A 16,000-nucleotide genomic window follows, 5' to 3' on the forward strand; every position below is an offset into this window, starting at 1 on the left:
TTTGTTTTTCCAAAATCTCGCAGAAACGTAAGCTGCATTCTAATCTCACATGACCGCTATGTCTCCTCGTGCCGTGATGACTTCGTGCTTAGCTTTAATGAGATATAAATTTAATTTTAGAAAAGAAACGGTAAAAACTCATTACTTTTCCATACTACAACGAAACCAGTTGTTCACAACAACTTTTTACTTTGATAAAATAAAGCAAGTTGGTTGTTTATTCGGAAAGCAGAAAGCTCTATAGAAACGAACATGTCAAACATTAAATATTGCTTTAATTTACACATGTTGGTGTAATAAAGTTATAAAGCATAAGCTATTTTATCAGAAACTTAAGATTTAAAATATGAATTACATTATCTGCGTGCGTCATTATCAGTGGCATTAGAAGAACAAAATGTTAATGGACAGTCCTTGAGAACAAGTTCCAACTTTAAACAGTAAAATTTAAAACAAAAGTAAGTTCTCAGTGACAATACACAGTCATATATCACACCAATTAAAATCCAAACACAGAAAATCGTGCTCTAGAAACCAAATATGCAATTGCTTAGAATACTCGTGATCCAAAAATGACTGTATAATAGTATTAATGAAAACAATGGCGGCCTATCGTCTGAACAAGTCACGAAACTAGATAACCTTTATATAAAACGATTTTATTGAACAGATGGTAAATGGCCAGATCACCTTGGTGCGGAATGTCGTCCAGGTGAATTTTCCATGCGTTAGATTCTATAACTGATGCATTCGATTAAGATAAAATCGAGAATCGGTTGGAATTGTTGAAAAAATCTCGGGCTTCATATTTCATATGAAAAACCAGCTTTAACGGGTAGTAACCTTAGGGTAAACCAGGCAATTGTGCCCCACCATTCGAAAAATTGAAATAATAAACGGTGTTATTTAAAACATGTGTATTAAAGTAATTAGCCTTAACCTCTGACTCAATAGGTATAACAATACAGAAAAAAAACTTCTTAAAAGTAATTAAAATAGCTAAGATCAACGATTTCTTAAAGTCTAGGGTGGGGCACATTCCACGGATACATCAGTCATATGTGCCTCAGTAAAGCATCTAATTTTTTTTGTCTTCTTTCCTTTCCTTCGGTTCTTTTTTTATTGTTAATTTGAATGCCACTTTCGTCCATGTTGAAAATTATTTCAGGCTTACCAATTAAATCATTTTCAGTCAACACTTTCAACAACATCTCAAAACACATATCAAAATACATTTTTATGACATCTTCTATAGCTTTTTTGATATTTTCTTCTGTCCATTTTCTTAGATCTGTAGCTTTTTCCTTCCCCATTTCCTAAAATAAAATAAGCGAACAGAATACTTAAAAATTAAAATATAAAACTAACACAGACGTGGGGCACAATACCCGAAAGAAATCGGGGCGCATTAGCCAAAGTTCAGTATAACGTGCCCCACTTGATTTCAACAAAGAAGTTTAAGAAAAACGAAACGCAATTGTAGGTACACAATAATTCAAAGAGGCTAGCTTTAGAATAAAACTTTGAAAACGGAAAAAAAAACATGAAGCAAACACTTTAACTCAATGCTACAACAGACACTAAACATTTTCAGACTATGATACATACCTTGTGACCAGTTTTTCTTCATTAAAACAAATAAATAACAGCACTGATTTGTTTACATCGACGCCATGCTTCTGTCACTAACCCGCACGGACCAAATTAGCGCCAAATTCAAAATGCATCTGTCAGTTCTGCGAGTGGGGCACATTATCGACTGGGGCATGTATGCCTGATTTACCCTATATTATAGGGTGATACAGGAGGTACAAACTTAAAAACTTTATTTCTTTATAATGTGTAGATTTGGTAAACGATAAAGCTTAAAATAGCTTCAGCTTATGTGAAGACATTCTAAGCACGTTTTAATGTGTCTATTGTGTACTAACTTTAGGCCATTTTACGTGTATGTGAATGTACACATGTGTCACGATTTTACCTAAACAGGTAAGTAGGGTTCTCAAAAGAGGTTGAATTTACAATTATTATTTTGAATAAGTATTTCTTAGTGGTATTGCTGGCACGTAACAGCCATATTATTATTTTATTGACTACTAAAATTTAATAATCAATAACACCAATAAATTGTTGATAATGTTAATAAAACAATTAACATTTTAATACCATTATATTTTAAAATTGGAATCAGTACAATCAGCCAATAAGAAACTATTTCAATGATAAAGTGTGGACAAGCCACGCCTACTATTCTGCATAGTAAATTATCTTGAGCGAAACAAAGGAGTGTCTATTCCGTGTTCAAGACAATTATAGGACTTATCATTTATCGTACGGGCAGGTTGAGACAAAGGGTCGTTTGGTACATTTGTTGTCACTGAGATACTGGCTTTTATCAAACAGGTTTTGTACTCGTTTTTATTGTTACTAAGTACCTACTGGACACTTGTGTGATGTTTAAAATTGTAACATTAAGTCTTTTGTGTCTGAACTGAAAGAACTAGGCTTTATACCTAATCGGTTAGATATAGAAAATACTGATTGGAAATGTAGCATGTGTTTATATGAAAAGACATGGAATCTTTTGCCCATTTTTAGTTAATTTTTGACGTTCGGATTAAAATGATTCGTAAACTTTAGGTTAAAAACTTAATTTATGTGACATATCCATGACGTTTTAGATTTCCCCCAGATAAATACATCGTAATATTAATTATGAATGCAAACACTATCATAATACGATGTTGTTGCAATTTATCTCCAACTAATTAACAAGGCCATGTCTAATTAATAAACAAATATATTACAATTTTATTGTTTACTTGACAACGAACAAAATTGAGTAGAATTTACTCGATGTTGTTTACTCGAATTGGATTAAAGGTTATATACTTTAGATATTGTTATGTATTACGACATTTTATTTCATAATTGGTCTTGTTAATTAACTATCAAAATAATTGCGAGACACGTTTTATTTTATTGCGTCGTTACAGAAGAGATTTATTTGTTATTTTGAACATTTATATATTTCTACCTTTTTAACCGACTTCCCAAATATAAGAAGGTGTGTCGCAATTGGACCACGTATTTCTAGTCCTTTGTATTTAGATATTAATTTTGAAGGTTGTGTCATCACTGAGTCATCAATAACTTATCATTTACTAATTGTCTAGACAAAACAAGAATGTCTAGACTGTTATTGTTCTACTTCTTAAATCTAGATTAACTTTGAACAGAAATGTCATGTGTATAGTTTAGTTTTAATATTTTTGATCTTTCAACAATGGTTTTCATATTATATTAAAACCTACAATATTTTTTATTTACAAAACTACACCTGTTTTAGACCTTTGAAAAGGATATTATTATTTTATTGAAAACACCTTTTGTTTTAATCGTACCTACCTACCATTTTTATCACCTGCAATAGTCCCCACGTAGTTCATATTTTTACAAAACACAAGATTATAATGTACGTCAATGGATTGCAAGTTGTTCAGATAAAAGTTGATAAATTACATTTCCAATGAAAATAATAACCACGCAATCGTCGAAAATAGAAATGACATCGGTACGCGAGTTTTCAACAAAATGAAGTTTTGTTCTAAGGAATTTTACCTGGCATGTAAACCAAATGTATGAAAAATATTACTATTGATATCACCAAAAAAAAAACAGATAATCATGGAATATACATGAACAATTTTTCTTCACTATAGTTTAGTGTGTGTTCACAAATATATTTTTTCCCAAAAACCTAAAAACCTAAGCTAAAGGTTCATATTTTTTTATTTTACTCATAAATTGCAAGTATATTATGTAATATGTATATAAATAAATATATGTAATGTCTCTCAAAAAAAAAAACAATTGCTACAAACAAAAGAAATTCCAAAAAAACATGTTCACAAGATACTCACTTCGGTCTAACCACCGTATCGCCGATCCATGAACATGGGGGGACGCTAGAAGCTCCTTCAGGAACTGCCACAGATGTATATGTGTACTCCCGGTCTTTGCTTTACCGCCTCCAACAGTCGCACTTGTGCCCGCTGACTCTGAGTCCTCATCTGTGAAAGAAGAAATACCGTTAGCAAATGATTTTGAAGCTTATGTGTTAAGAGATAAAGCTGTAAATGCAATGATGTGTGTTGTTATAACTGAAGATGTAGTGGAGTTTTAAAGTAATTTTGATAATGAAGAACATTCGAATATGAGTAATTTTCAAAACTAAGCTGATGTTGGATAGGACTGAACCAAAAACAAACAATTGGTTTTGCAAGACAAAATCTGGTACACAGGTAGACGTCAATTACTTAATGAATGACCACTGGGCTCTACGGAATAATTAATATTTAAACTATAGTTCGGCCATTCAGAGAATGCGTTCCTGACACGTCGCGATTGAACTGACGACGTAACTTTGCAATGGCGTTGCAGTTACGATAAAAATATTTTTGCTGGTTGTTTACCGTTTTAACAATTGAGGAGCATTAAAACAACATTATTATATCAATAATCAATGAATGTTATAATTTTGTGCCAAACTGAGTGTCAAATAACTTGGTAAACAATATTTTTCTAAATCTATACTGCGCTATTACAAGGTTATGTCAGCGGTTTATATTTTGTAGTGCTGTGCTAAAAATAACAGGCAAGTATCGTAATCTGTTCTTATACAGTTATAATATAAAATAATACGTTTTGATTTTCTTTTTAAGAATTGGAAAATAATGGACTATAAGACTTAATTATAACGTTTATGAAATATAAAAATAAAACTATGACCAAACCGCATTTTTATACTTAGATTAAAAATGGTAACCCCAAATGGCGTTATGGGCCGCCATTTTGTGACGCTAAAACAGTCGTCCGTTGTCGTTTCGTGCGCATAGACCACGTTTTTCAAGTGTTTTCGATCTGTTTTTATTTGATTACCCGGCTTTTGTTAGACCGAGATATCAGGATTGATTCTGTTATTGATAATAATATAATTATACATGTAGGCGAAGATGATGATGAAGACACCACCTCCTCAAGCAAATCGGTGTCTGATTAATATTCTGTTCGCACATTCAATTCAATGTACTTGTAACAAAGAATAAATAAAACAATTTTATTATATGAATATTACCTTTTTTTGGTTTCCACTTAAATAACTAAAATATAAAACAAATGATTCCGCCAATTTAAAACGAAAATAATCTTAAAATAATGCGGCGGTTCATTTTGAAGGAACGGTAACGAACTCAGTGTTATGTTGTGCCCATCACTAGTCGTGACTAACTGATAGGTGTCAGGAACGCATTCTCTGAACGGCCGAAGTATAGGTATAATGCAAATTATTAACAAGAATAACAGCCAGAGTGTATGTCAAAGGCGACCTGAATGCATAAAGAAGCGTATAATTTAACAATTTAGAACTATTAAAAGGCCTATAATGCTGCTATAGAAAAAGGGGGTAAGCAAAGCCCCAGCCCACATGACGACAATATAGCTTCTTGGAAGTCAATCACCTGAATTAATCGTTTCTAGGAAACCATGAGCCTACTAGACTATCATAATCATAACTTTTTGCCTAGACATAAAAAATTTGTAAAGAAATAAAAAAAAGAAATAAAAAGACAACAAAGAATTTTCTCAAAGAAAATGTTTAAATTAAAAAGATATTTTAAAATAGATACTGTAAACATGGACCAAATTAACAGCAACCGACCTTCAGTTCTAGACACGTAAACAAACTGACATCCAAACAAATCATATAAACACAACGCTGCACTCGGAACAGTTAAATAGCAACTTGCTATTTAAAGAAGAAAGCCAAGTGCTAAACGGAATGCTGCAAACTGTTTGAGAGAACTATGGCTGGCTTTAATGTTTGAGGAATCCTGAATTCTAACAGCAAGATAATAAAGCTCAAATTACGAATGTAGATAAAATGAGAGTAAAGTTACTATAGTTCGGCCATTCAGAGAATGCGTTCCTGACACGTCGCGATTGAACTGACGACGTAACTTTGCAATGGCGTTGCAGTTACGATAAAAATATTTTTGCTGGTTGTTTACCGTTTTAACAATTGAGGAGCATTAAAACAACATTATTATATCAATAATCAATGAATGTAGTTACGTCGTCAGTTCAATCGCGACGTGTCAGGAACGCATTCTCTGAATGGCCGAACTATAAAAGAGATGAGCAAAATGACACAGACTACGGTTGATTAAATTCGAAATACTTTAAACCATATGTGTAGGGAGCAATGAAATTTTTCACGATGCCAACGGCAATTTTATCGTGGTCGCATACGACCTTGTGGGTCCGGTGGCGTGAACTAGGCCTTCGGGAAACGACACAAAAACAAGACTTGACGTATATGGATCCGAAGCCGACATGTAAGGGACAGAACGGCAATAGAACGACAATCGGCTGATTGATGGGTTAACTGTAACTAGGCGTGGCTCCATATAACATTAGTATCCAATTCATTTTATCGGTCAACGATTTTAAGATTTACTGCCTCAAGCTCTTAAGCTTGTTTCAATAAACATACTTATCAATTTTATAAAATGATCAGTTTGGATATCGTTATTGCAATCGCACGCAAAAATATGTGAAACCTGATCCTTCTCGAAGCTACACGTTGTTTTTAAGTCATCAATTATTTTAGCCTGCTTATCATGTTTTTCTACCGTATCAAGAATTGTACTTTTATTGGGCGATTAGATACTGCTTTTTCTTTAACTCTCACATTGTCTTCAGTATTAAGACTCTCGTCTGTTTGTACAACTTCTGCATTTTAAGAATCTGTTTTAGATCAGAATTCACTATTTGGCCTCTTAACCCCATTGATTTACTTTATACCTGCCAGGGCTTTTCTGATATAAATCTTTATGTCAAACAACATGTGTGGACTGACAACTGAGTCGTAGATAATTGTCGATCGCAATTTCCTGTGCTACTATCTGACACTTTTTTTATTTATAAGCTAACTGTCCAGCCATTAAGGGCGACAGGGTGTCTCGTCCGCTTGGACTGTATCACGGGTCTATCTTTATGCAATTGCGATAAGACTTGCTTTTATGACTTTAATCTTGACAATATTAATGGCAATTCGTTATTAAGCATAATTTACAACTACTCTGTTGATTGAAAACTATTAATCTAAAGCCATGTCTGTTTCCAAGGTACTGCACAGTTAGATGACAATTCCTTAAACAAAAGTTTAAATGCCAACTTTGTCATTGCATTGGCTAATCGTTTATCACCAGTAAATACCACGCCTGTCCTCATTACGTCCTATACATCTTGGCTTTCAATTCCCTCATAAAGTCAGTTTACAACCGCGGACGATGTTGGCCATACATCATTAGCTCGTTTGTCTCTAACACAGTCCGTATGTGGGTTGGTAACGGTCGTTGCACAATGCATGCGACTGATGCATTGCCGTGCTACATTCGACCACGTATTGCACTATCTACTTTTCAATCATGTGTCTTGTATTTTCACGCGTCTTCATGACAGGATCAGTAGATTGTATATTACGCAGTAACTAACGGTAGGTGGGCAAATTCTACTCTTTGTGGACTTACAAATTATTTGCTTTTGAATTTTGTTCAACTCCACAAGCCAAATTTATAGCACTTATGCTCGCAACTACACAAATCATCTCATTTACTGTTACCTTTGGTTATAGGATCAAAGTCTTTCAATTCTACTAAATTCATACCAGGCTACAACTTCTCAAGTAGCAATAAAGTAGAACCAGCAGCTATCAATCCTACAATCCGAACGTCACTCATTTATTTAATTTACGTCTCATAAATCAGCCTTAGGCGTGTCTGTCCTATAGGAATTTCGATTAAATCTATATATCCTGATTTGATCAGACTTAGGTAGGTAGTCTAATGGAAATTAATTTTATAGTTATCGTAAAACGTTTTACTCATTATAATGATAATGGATTAACTTAATTTGATGATAAATCATTTGAATTTAATGATTGCAGGTTACACAGTTAAGCAACTGATAAGAAACATGCTTCATTCAAAGCTGACTTAAACAAAATTGATTTAATAGAAAAACATTTAGTACCTATCTTATCCGTTGCTAACTCTTGATTCTTTGCTAACCCTGCAAAGGAATTGGCATTATAAAAAATGTATTCACAAAACACAGTATATGATGTTCAAAATGTTCGACGCTCATCTGGTTCGACGATCCCAAATCTTCAACCTAATTTGAATAGACATTGGCTTATTGTTGGAAAAATACAAGATGTAGTCAATAAGACACTCACCATCACTCATGTCGTCGGCAGACGGTAAACCAGCAGGCGTCAGAATGGGCGATGCTGATAGCTGATGATGATCAGACCCTTGTGATGTTCTCCAGATCTCTAACTGAGCATACAGAGTACTTCCCGCCTGTAACAATAATAAACAATGATCAAACCAGATCTAACGATGAACTTATTACACAGAAAGTACGCACAGTTTCCAAGATCCAACATTTGAAGTGATCATTACCTCTGTTTAGTTAGCAGAAAATTGATTAAACTTATCTTATTTATATCAAAAGCGATGTGGAACTAACGAATCTGTCTGTTAATTAAGAAACGAGTTTCAAATGCTTGCTACCAGAAATAGATTTGCAAAGCGTATGGTAACGTGTGTTTAAATATTTATGTGTTGCGGTCGAGCGGAATTTTTGGGAATGGTTTTTGCGAGTCATAAAAGTGTTTATTTTTTTCTCTTTACTGAAGTACTCGCCCAGTAACTGTGTATCTATAAAATTTCAATTCTTCTAAAGCCACGTTTCATTACATAAACTATCTTAAGAATGACTCAATGTCACCTAATCTCTGAATCTTTAACCTTACAAATATTTTACTATCTACAAACTGGCTATCGATGACGGATCATAAGTCTTCATCTTATTGACGTTTATCCTCCCCGCGGCTATCGTTTATCTCCCGATCTTCGAATTCCTAGCTAATTCAACACCTCTTTCCACACAGCCAACCAGATGCAATTTGTATGCAGACAGGTCCCAGGGTGCTGACTTTCATCGTTTAGAGAAAGTCGGCTCGTCGGCGCGTGCGGTAACAAAGATACCTGCCCATTGGAACTGGCGTGCTCGATACGATGCTGCACTATTTTTTCTACTTATTCAGGTGTTTTTATTCTACGTTCTTTCTTTCTAGTTGTTTTGGTTTCAAATTAAGATAAAACCTCTTGTTTTTGTGAGTCATTTTAAGAAATTGAGTTGACGGTACTATCTGTTACAGTATTTGCATCTTTGACTTTAGTAATCTTAACTTAAATATGTTCATTATATGCTTGTCTTCTCGAAATTTCTTGAAATATAATTCTTATTTTATTTCTAACCTATAATATGAAATGACCTCTCAATTGCAATCTTTTCTGAACTTTACTATATCTGGATAATACCGGTTCCGATTAGCGATACAGTGTTAATCATCCATGGCGTCATAAAAATCAATTTTCATCAGAATGCGTGACTGTATGATTACTACGTATGTAAGCAAAATTTTCCTAGTAACGTCATAGGGAAAGAACTTGACCGCACATGCTTTAGTTATAACAATGTTTATAATTGCTGATATATTAATCATAGATACACTAGTACCTATTAATGAAGGCAATATGATAGACGGACGAGGTAGCAAAAAATAAAATTAATATTCAGTTAAAGATCTACTTAACCTTTTCTAAGATGCATAAAGCTTGCATAACGACATCAAAGTTGTCGAACCCATACCAACTATACCACATGTTATAATAAATAACGATGATGACATAACAGCTATTGCAAAACTAAAAGTCAAAAATAAACTAGTCTTCAATGACGTTACATAAGATGGGTCAGCATTAACGGATTTCCTTACTTTCGTCGTCCTTACTAATTACGTAAATGCAATCAATGTTAAACTTTTCGTAATGGTAGTTGAGGAAGCAGAATACTGACCTACACGTATGTTACATCAGATGTCGTGAATATGTATTTTCTGCACATTTTTCCTCATGGCACAAACAAAACTGCTGTGTATTGTCATGGGAATTAGATAGTACTTTTTCTTTCTGAGATTGATTTCGTAATTGATGAAGCTGATAGAGCAGCTCATTAGAAATATAATATTCTCACACTTAATCTTGATTATATTTAAACGTAAGATGAAGTCTACAGGTATATCAAGTTACTATAGACATATTTGGCAATAAAACTTAATGTTATTTTGTTATTAAAATCAGTGATTGTACGTTGTACACAGTTAATTGCATCATTATTATTCTAGCAGTAGGTACTTATTTGTTATCAATGTCTCCTCGAGCACTGATACTATTATCTTCGTTAAAGTCTGGAATTTCAACATTGTTTAGTTGTTGAATAATTCCAATAAATTCAGTCTGTTCTATAAATTCACCCTCAATAAAATTTTATTTGAATATTTGGTGTCACCCAATGCAAAGATCAATCGATTCCAAGATGAAGCCATTATGCTATGTCAGAAGAAATAAGCTACTTAACTAAACGTGTTTAATGAAATGTAAATTAGTTTGCACTTTGGTCAGTAAATACGATTAAAGTTGAATCATTTATGCTCATTAATTCGCACTGGGTCGAGCATGTGCACATCTCACATAAAACTGGACATGATGTAAGCATTTGTAAAAAAAACGAAGAAGCTATTGTTGAAATAGGTGACGATGATTTGACCGTAATATAATTTGTGGTTATTAATAAGTTACTGATCTTTATAGAAAAGACAGATGAAATAATAAAAATCATGGCGGAGCACATAAAATACGTATAAAACGAAAGAATCAAGAATATCTCAATGTATCGTTATCACTTAATAGTATTAAAAAATTCTCAAGCCCCTTCATTGACGTTACAGCAAGAGATAATTGTGTATCAGTTGACCTCAACTGACACGTGGCTAGAAGAATTTATGTGATAACACTCAGATAACTCGCATTGTGGATATTTTCTCCCACACGGTCTCTTTTAATTGATACTACTTAAGTAAACAATGTATTATCGTGTGTGTATGTGAATCAGAGTAGACTTTGGTCTGACGAACGCCCTCAATCTGCCCCAGGGTTACGCGATAATCTAAACTATACACAAATGATTATAAATAGTACCTGAGATGCTCTCTGGTTGAATTCTTCTTCTGTCAGTGCTACAAGTGCGGCGCCATCCATTGTGAAGTTTTCCATAGGAACCATCGGCATATTGTAATGTTGCAATGTGAACATTACCCACGCCTTTACGTCTCCCGTACTCCATTGCATTGGATCTGTAAATAAATATATCATTAACAACTGTTTCTCTGCCATTCACATCTACACCATCATTATTTAACTCTACAGTAAAAAGGTTAGATGCTGTGTAACGGTCGGCGGCAACTATGTCTAAGCCCATATTGATGATTAATTCAGATGGCATCATCACGTCTATTCTACCGTAATCTCATTATACCTTGTTCGTAGTCGATGACTTACTAATTAACAGCCCTAAGAAAGAAAATGCGTTCTAAGAAAATCTAACCAAGCTTCGCATGTTTAGTTTTGCATATCCAATCAAAGTGTATGTAGCGAGGACGTCACTAGTATAAGACGAGATCATCGCTGGGCCAATATAAATAGCTTACGTAATCTCCGAGCGACTTCCAAGAAATCATTTATGTTTATAATGGCGTTACACTCGGTGGTAGCTAACATGTTCTGTACGAGGAATTACTTTTTTTACTGGGCCGACATTTGAATGACGTCACTGTTAATTAGAAGACTAATAGTATTCATGTAAGACGTTCGAGTACAGCATTCCCATGCTATTGTAAATCATACGTGATTGTTCACAAATATATTCGCAGTTCGCACGTAATACAACTCTCAATCAAAGTAGATGAATGGTGTTGACGTTTTGAACTTACCAGGTGAGATTCCAAGTACTGTGCATGTGTTGTCCACATCCCTCTTGGTCTGTTCGATGGCCATGCTGAGGACACGGTCGATATCAGGCGCGACTAGAGAATCGTCACCTCCACTGCTCTCCTCCATTTTCACACTTCCCAACTCCAAAGGAATTGGTCTGAGATTTAATCTTTTCTGGAAGGATGTGTCTTCGAGAGCTGATCTGAGTAGAATGTGGTCTCTTGGCTCTTCAACTTCGATTTTAGGTGTGATGTAGCTCTGTTGAACACTGTCTTGGAGTATCTGATTTTCTTTTAGGAGCTCTTCTATGTCTATGTATTCTTCGTGTTGTGGGACAGGTGACGAGTATTGATTGTGGCTTCCGTAGGACACACACGATCCTGACGGAGATAAGGGGTAGGGAGACGCAAAGCCAGGAACGGCAAGTCTGTTGGGTTCTTCTTTGATGTACACTTGTGGTGAGTACTGAAGAGAACTGTAGGGTGAAGCGGGCTGCAGGGCGACAGCTGGGATAGATCCTTCGTCTGATGATGGTGAGGGGGTAGGGTAACCCTCAAAATCGTATAGGCGTTCTAGGAAAACGTTGTTTGTGTTGTCTTCTGGGTAGGGTGGGGGCGGTTTGTTGTGCGGGTTGGGTGGGGAGTGAAGCATCGGTTCTGGCGGGGATGCAGCGCCGAGGAGGCGGAGAAGATGTTGTAGATCAGCGGGGGAACCGGGGACCGCTCTCTCGCCTTGAGACGCTGACGGCGGGCTGCACCCGGACCGGGGCACCGTTTGTGGCATCTGTGAACAAAGGAGAACAAACGTTAGTTGTTGATCAAGATCCGATTGTAGTACCAAAATTGGTTGCACTGTAAATGGCATTGTTTGATCAGTCACGATTTTAGTCGATATTTCTTGGATTTCGCACGCGTTTGTTACACAAGGCAGGTGTTAATTTGTTTGGTACTGTCGCACTGTTGTTTGTTTGTCCGATAGGATCTGATACTAAGATCTGAGAGGTCTTTGAACTTTGTAAGTTAAAAACCTGATGCCCCTTTTATTTAGAGGTCACTTGAAATTGTACGACGCTCTATCTTCTGGCCTATCCCCAACAAAACAAAAAAATATTTTCAAGTTCTTGTAGCTCGGTAGGTCATTGTTCGCTAACGTCATCTGTCGACATCTAAACATCTTCCATATGTCTATCATATATTTCCAAACTGTATGTTTATCTATCCATTACGTCAAAGATCTCTATATATAGTCGTGACTGGAAGTAAAACTCAAAAATGTATTTAAAAAATACCAACGGTCAGGTGATGTGATAATAAGTAAATAGGATTAGATTATATTAAGTAATTTATATTTTAAGAAGTAGATAAAGTATTTTTTATCACCAATATGTTTCCGATTCGAAGAAATCGTACAAGTAGGAGAAAAAATTATGCAAATATATGTAAATGGTTTGCTAATAACACGAGTTATGAAGTGATCAAAAAATTTATTGAAGCTTATGTACGGAGATCGCGGGAAAAACATTTTTATGAGGTATTTTAACAGCTGTTAAGACTGGATTAAGTAAAAAATATTGTTGGTTCAACATCTCGGTTCGGAGAAATAAGGCAATTATTTAAGGGGGAATTTACTCATTATTTGTGAGTATGCTTAACTTTTTTGTCCATAAAAGCTACGAACTACAAGCAATTAGAAAAATGTATGTACTGTAGAGAAGCTAGTCAACCCCCGGGTGACAAAGGCTATAGGTATTTTATCCTCCTACGGCAAGAAGTCCCCTCAGAATACGGGTAAAACCACAAGAAACAGCCACTACTAGTAGAAGTAATAAGGTCAATAAATCTTACTCTAAGTAACGACAGCCCCATCGTATGCACACTTGACACACAACTGCGCAGAATTGCATTTTCTTTGCGAAATTCTCTTGTACCGAACCGGTCTAGCCAGATAATCAACATCTAGCTTTATTTTTCTACTTTTTTTTCAGTTTTTCTAACAATTGTCGGTACATTTACATTATTTCCCACGTGTTGACTGGTTATCATTGTTCTTTGTATTGATTGGTATTGTTTTCATTTGAATGTTCGTAATCATAGAATACTTGTTTTGTCGTGATAGAGAAAATACTATTCTTGTTTTGAATAGAATGTGACGCTGCCTTCAGACATTTTATGTCTTCTACGTGAGTTGAGTGTGGTTGAAAATAAACTTTATGGTTTTCGAAATAAGGGTCATTTTAGTTTTTTTTTTTTTTTGAGGTTTATTTCTTACTCGTGTCAGTTGATTTTATTTTAATCACTCTCATTAATTTTTGCCTTAATTTCGTGATGTTATCATAAAAGTATTCAAATCTGTTTTATATTATCATGATTGTATATAAGTCACTAATTATATGGTTATGAGTTTGTTACTAGAGGGTGATGATGTCATTATCTACGAGAAGAAGTGATTAGGAATTATTATTATTTAATTGTTTTGATATTAAAAACGGCTTTTAAGGTTGAAACCTTTTTGGTATCAGACTGTTAATGAGTTTTCTGGGGAAAACCGTATGTTAATTTAATTTGTATTTATTTATTTTCACCTGCTGATTTAAAAAAAAATGTTGTTGATATCTACAATATTGAAATAACAAAAAAATACGAGTAATTTTATAAATGTAGTAGTCAGAGACATGTTTATTGGTACAGAACAATTTATGAAGAAAAAATAGGTACGATACAATATTTTTTTAATGTTTTATTTACATATTTAATTTCGTATGTTAATCTTAACATTGCATGTGGTCACGCATAGTCTATAAGTAGTAGCTAACACGCGGAAGTGTCTGGGAATTTATTTTAATAGACATAGGTATATCTCATTAAAATATTTATTATGTCAATATATTGTCTATAGCAAATATTTGAGATATGACGTGTACTAAAATATGTGACCCTTGACAATTGTTAATTTTGTTTGTTTATTAATTTTGCATATTAATTTTAAACCGGCTTTTATTTTAAGTACTCCTAACTTTTTATGAAAGTAATTTTTAGCTCATTAATAGGTATGAAATCACTTATTAATGAATACATATAAGTCCACGTGATCGTTGATTGCAATTTAATGACGTAAATAACACTGGTCAACAGCATTTTTGGTGCAAAGGTGAAATATATTATTTCTTATAGATTATTTGATACGTAATCGAAGTCCAGAACATAAAGTTGCACTAGCACGTAAGGATTTAGAGATATACCCCTCCTAAAGTACCAAAAACGCGTTTTTTAACGATATTTGACGATTTTTTTGAAAGACAGCAAAATTGTTTTTTAGTTTCTATCTATAGCATTATATAGTACTACTCTTCCCGATTAAATTTCATTTTTATTTCGAACGCTAAGAGTTTAAATTTTCATGAAATATGTATACAGCTACGATAGTTCGATCTTCCCTACATTTTATTTGGCCTGTTAGTATGAAAAAGCTCCACTTTAGTTATAAAATGGTATATATTAGGAAATAAAACTCGCAAAAATATAAATTAAAATGGGGTTAATGCGGGGAAAGTAGTACTATATGATGCTTTAGTTAGAAATTCCTATATAATTCTTCTGTCCCCAAAAAATTACATCAAATTTCATAAAAAAACGCGTTTTTGGTACTTTAGGAGGGGTATATCTCTAAATCCCTACGTGCTAGTGCAACTTTATGTTCTGGACTCCGATTACGTGTCAAATATTCTACAAGAAATTGTATATTTCACCTTTGCACCAAAAAAAATATTTTAATTTGTTGACCAGTGTAATCTTTATGTATTGTAATATATTACATTACCAACTAATAGCTTAGATACTACGCGATACATTCAATATCATGAACAATAGAAAAATATGGCCGTATAATGTTACAGATTAGATATAAAAAATCGTTCTAATTTATTTATGTCATGTTAAATTATGTGTGAAATCAGTTGTAACTAAATGTTAATTTATGTCAAATATTTCGTCTTCACAGCTGCAAGATTTGATATTATTTATAGCTTAATTTGGAGACAC

General features: G+C 34.1%; 1 protein-coding gene and 1 long non-coding RNA gene across 8 annotated transcripts in view; both read right to left on the reverse strand.

Annotated features, from left to right (window-relative positions):
* The window catches only part of LOC124632846 (DNA-binding protein D-ETS-4-like), a 40,885-nt gene that overhangs the window by 1,417 nt on the left and 23,468 nt on the right, over window positions 1-16,000 (reverse strand). For 4 of the 7 annotated variants that reach the window (XM_047167832.1, XM_047167831.1, XM_047167833.1 and 1 more), the window contains exons 2-6: window positions 11,963-12,746; window positions 11,172-11,326; window positions 8,300-8,426; window positions 8,095-8,133; window positions 3,924-4,073 (exon numbers count right to left, since the gene is read on the reverse strand). In XM_047167832.1, coding sequence (XP_047023788.1) covers window positions 3,924-4,073; window positions 8,095-8,133; window positions 8,300-8,426; window positions 11,172-11,326; window positions 11,963-12,746 — 1,255 coding nt within the window. The remainder of the gene's footprint in view (window positions 1-3,923; window positions 4,074-8,094; window positions 8,134-8,299; window positions 8,427-11,171; window positions 11,327-11,962; window positions 12,747-16,000) is intronic. The other 3 variants (XM_047167837.1, XM_047167835.1, XM_047167838.1) reach the window with 1 other exon arrangement.
* LOC124632847 lies at window positions 903-1,784 on the reverse strand. Its single transcript, XR_006984681.1, has 2 exons — window positions 1,609-1,784; window positions 903-1,316 (listed from the first exon to the last, which is right to left on the reverse strand). It is a non-coding gene; the product is annotated as an uncharacterized LOC124632847 (long non-coding RNA).

Source organism: Helicoverpa zea, chromosome 8 (genome assembly GCF_022581195.2).
Source record: "Helicoverpa zea isolate HzStark_Cry1AcR chromosome 8, ilHelZeax1.1, whole genome shotgun sequence".
In the NCBI taxonomy this organism is placed as follows: domain Eukaryota; kingdom Metazoa; phylum Arthropoda; class Insecta; order Lepidoptera; family Noctuidae; genus Helicoverpa; species Helicoverpa zea.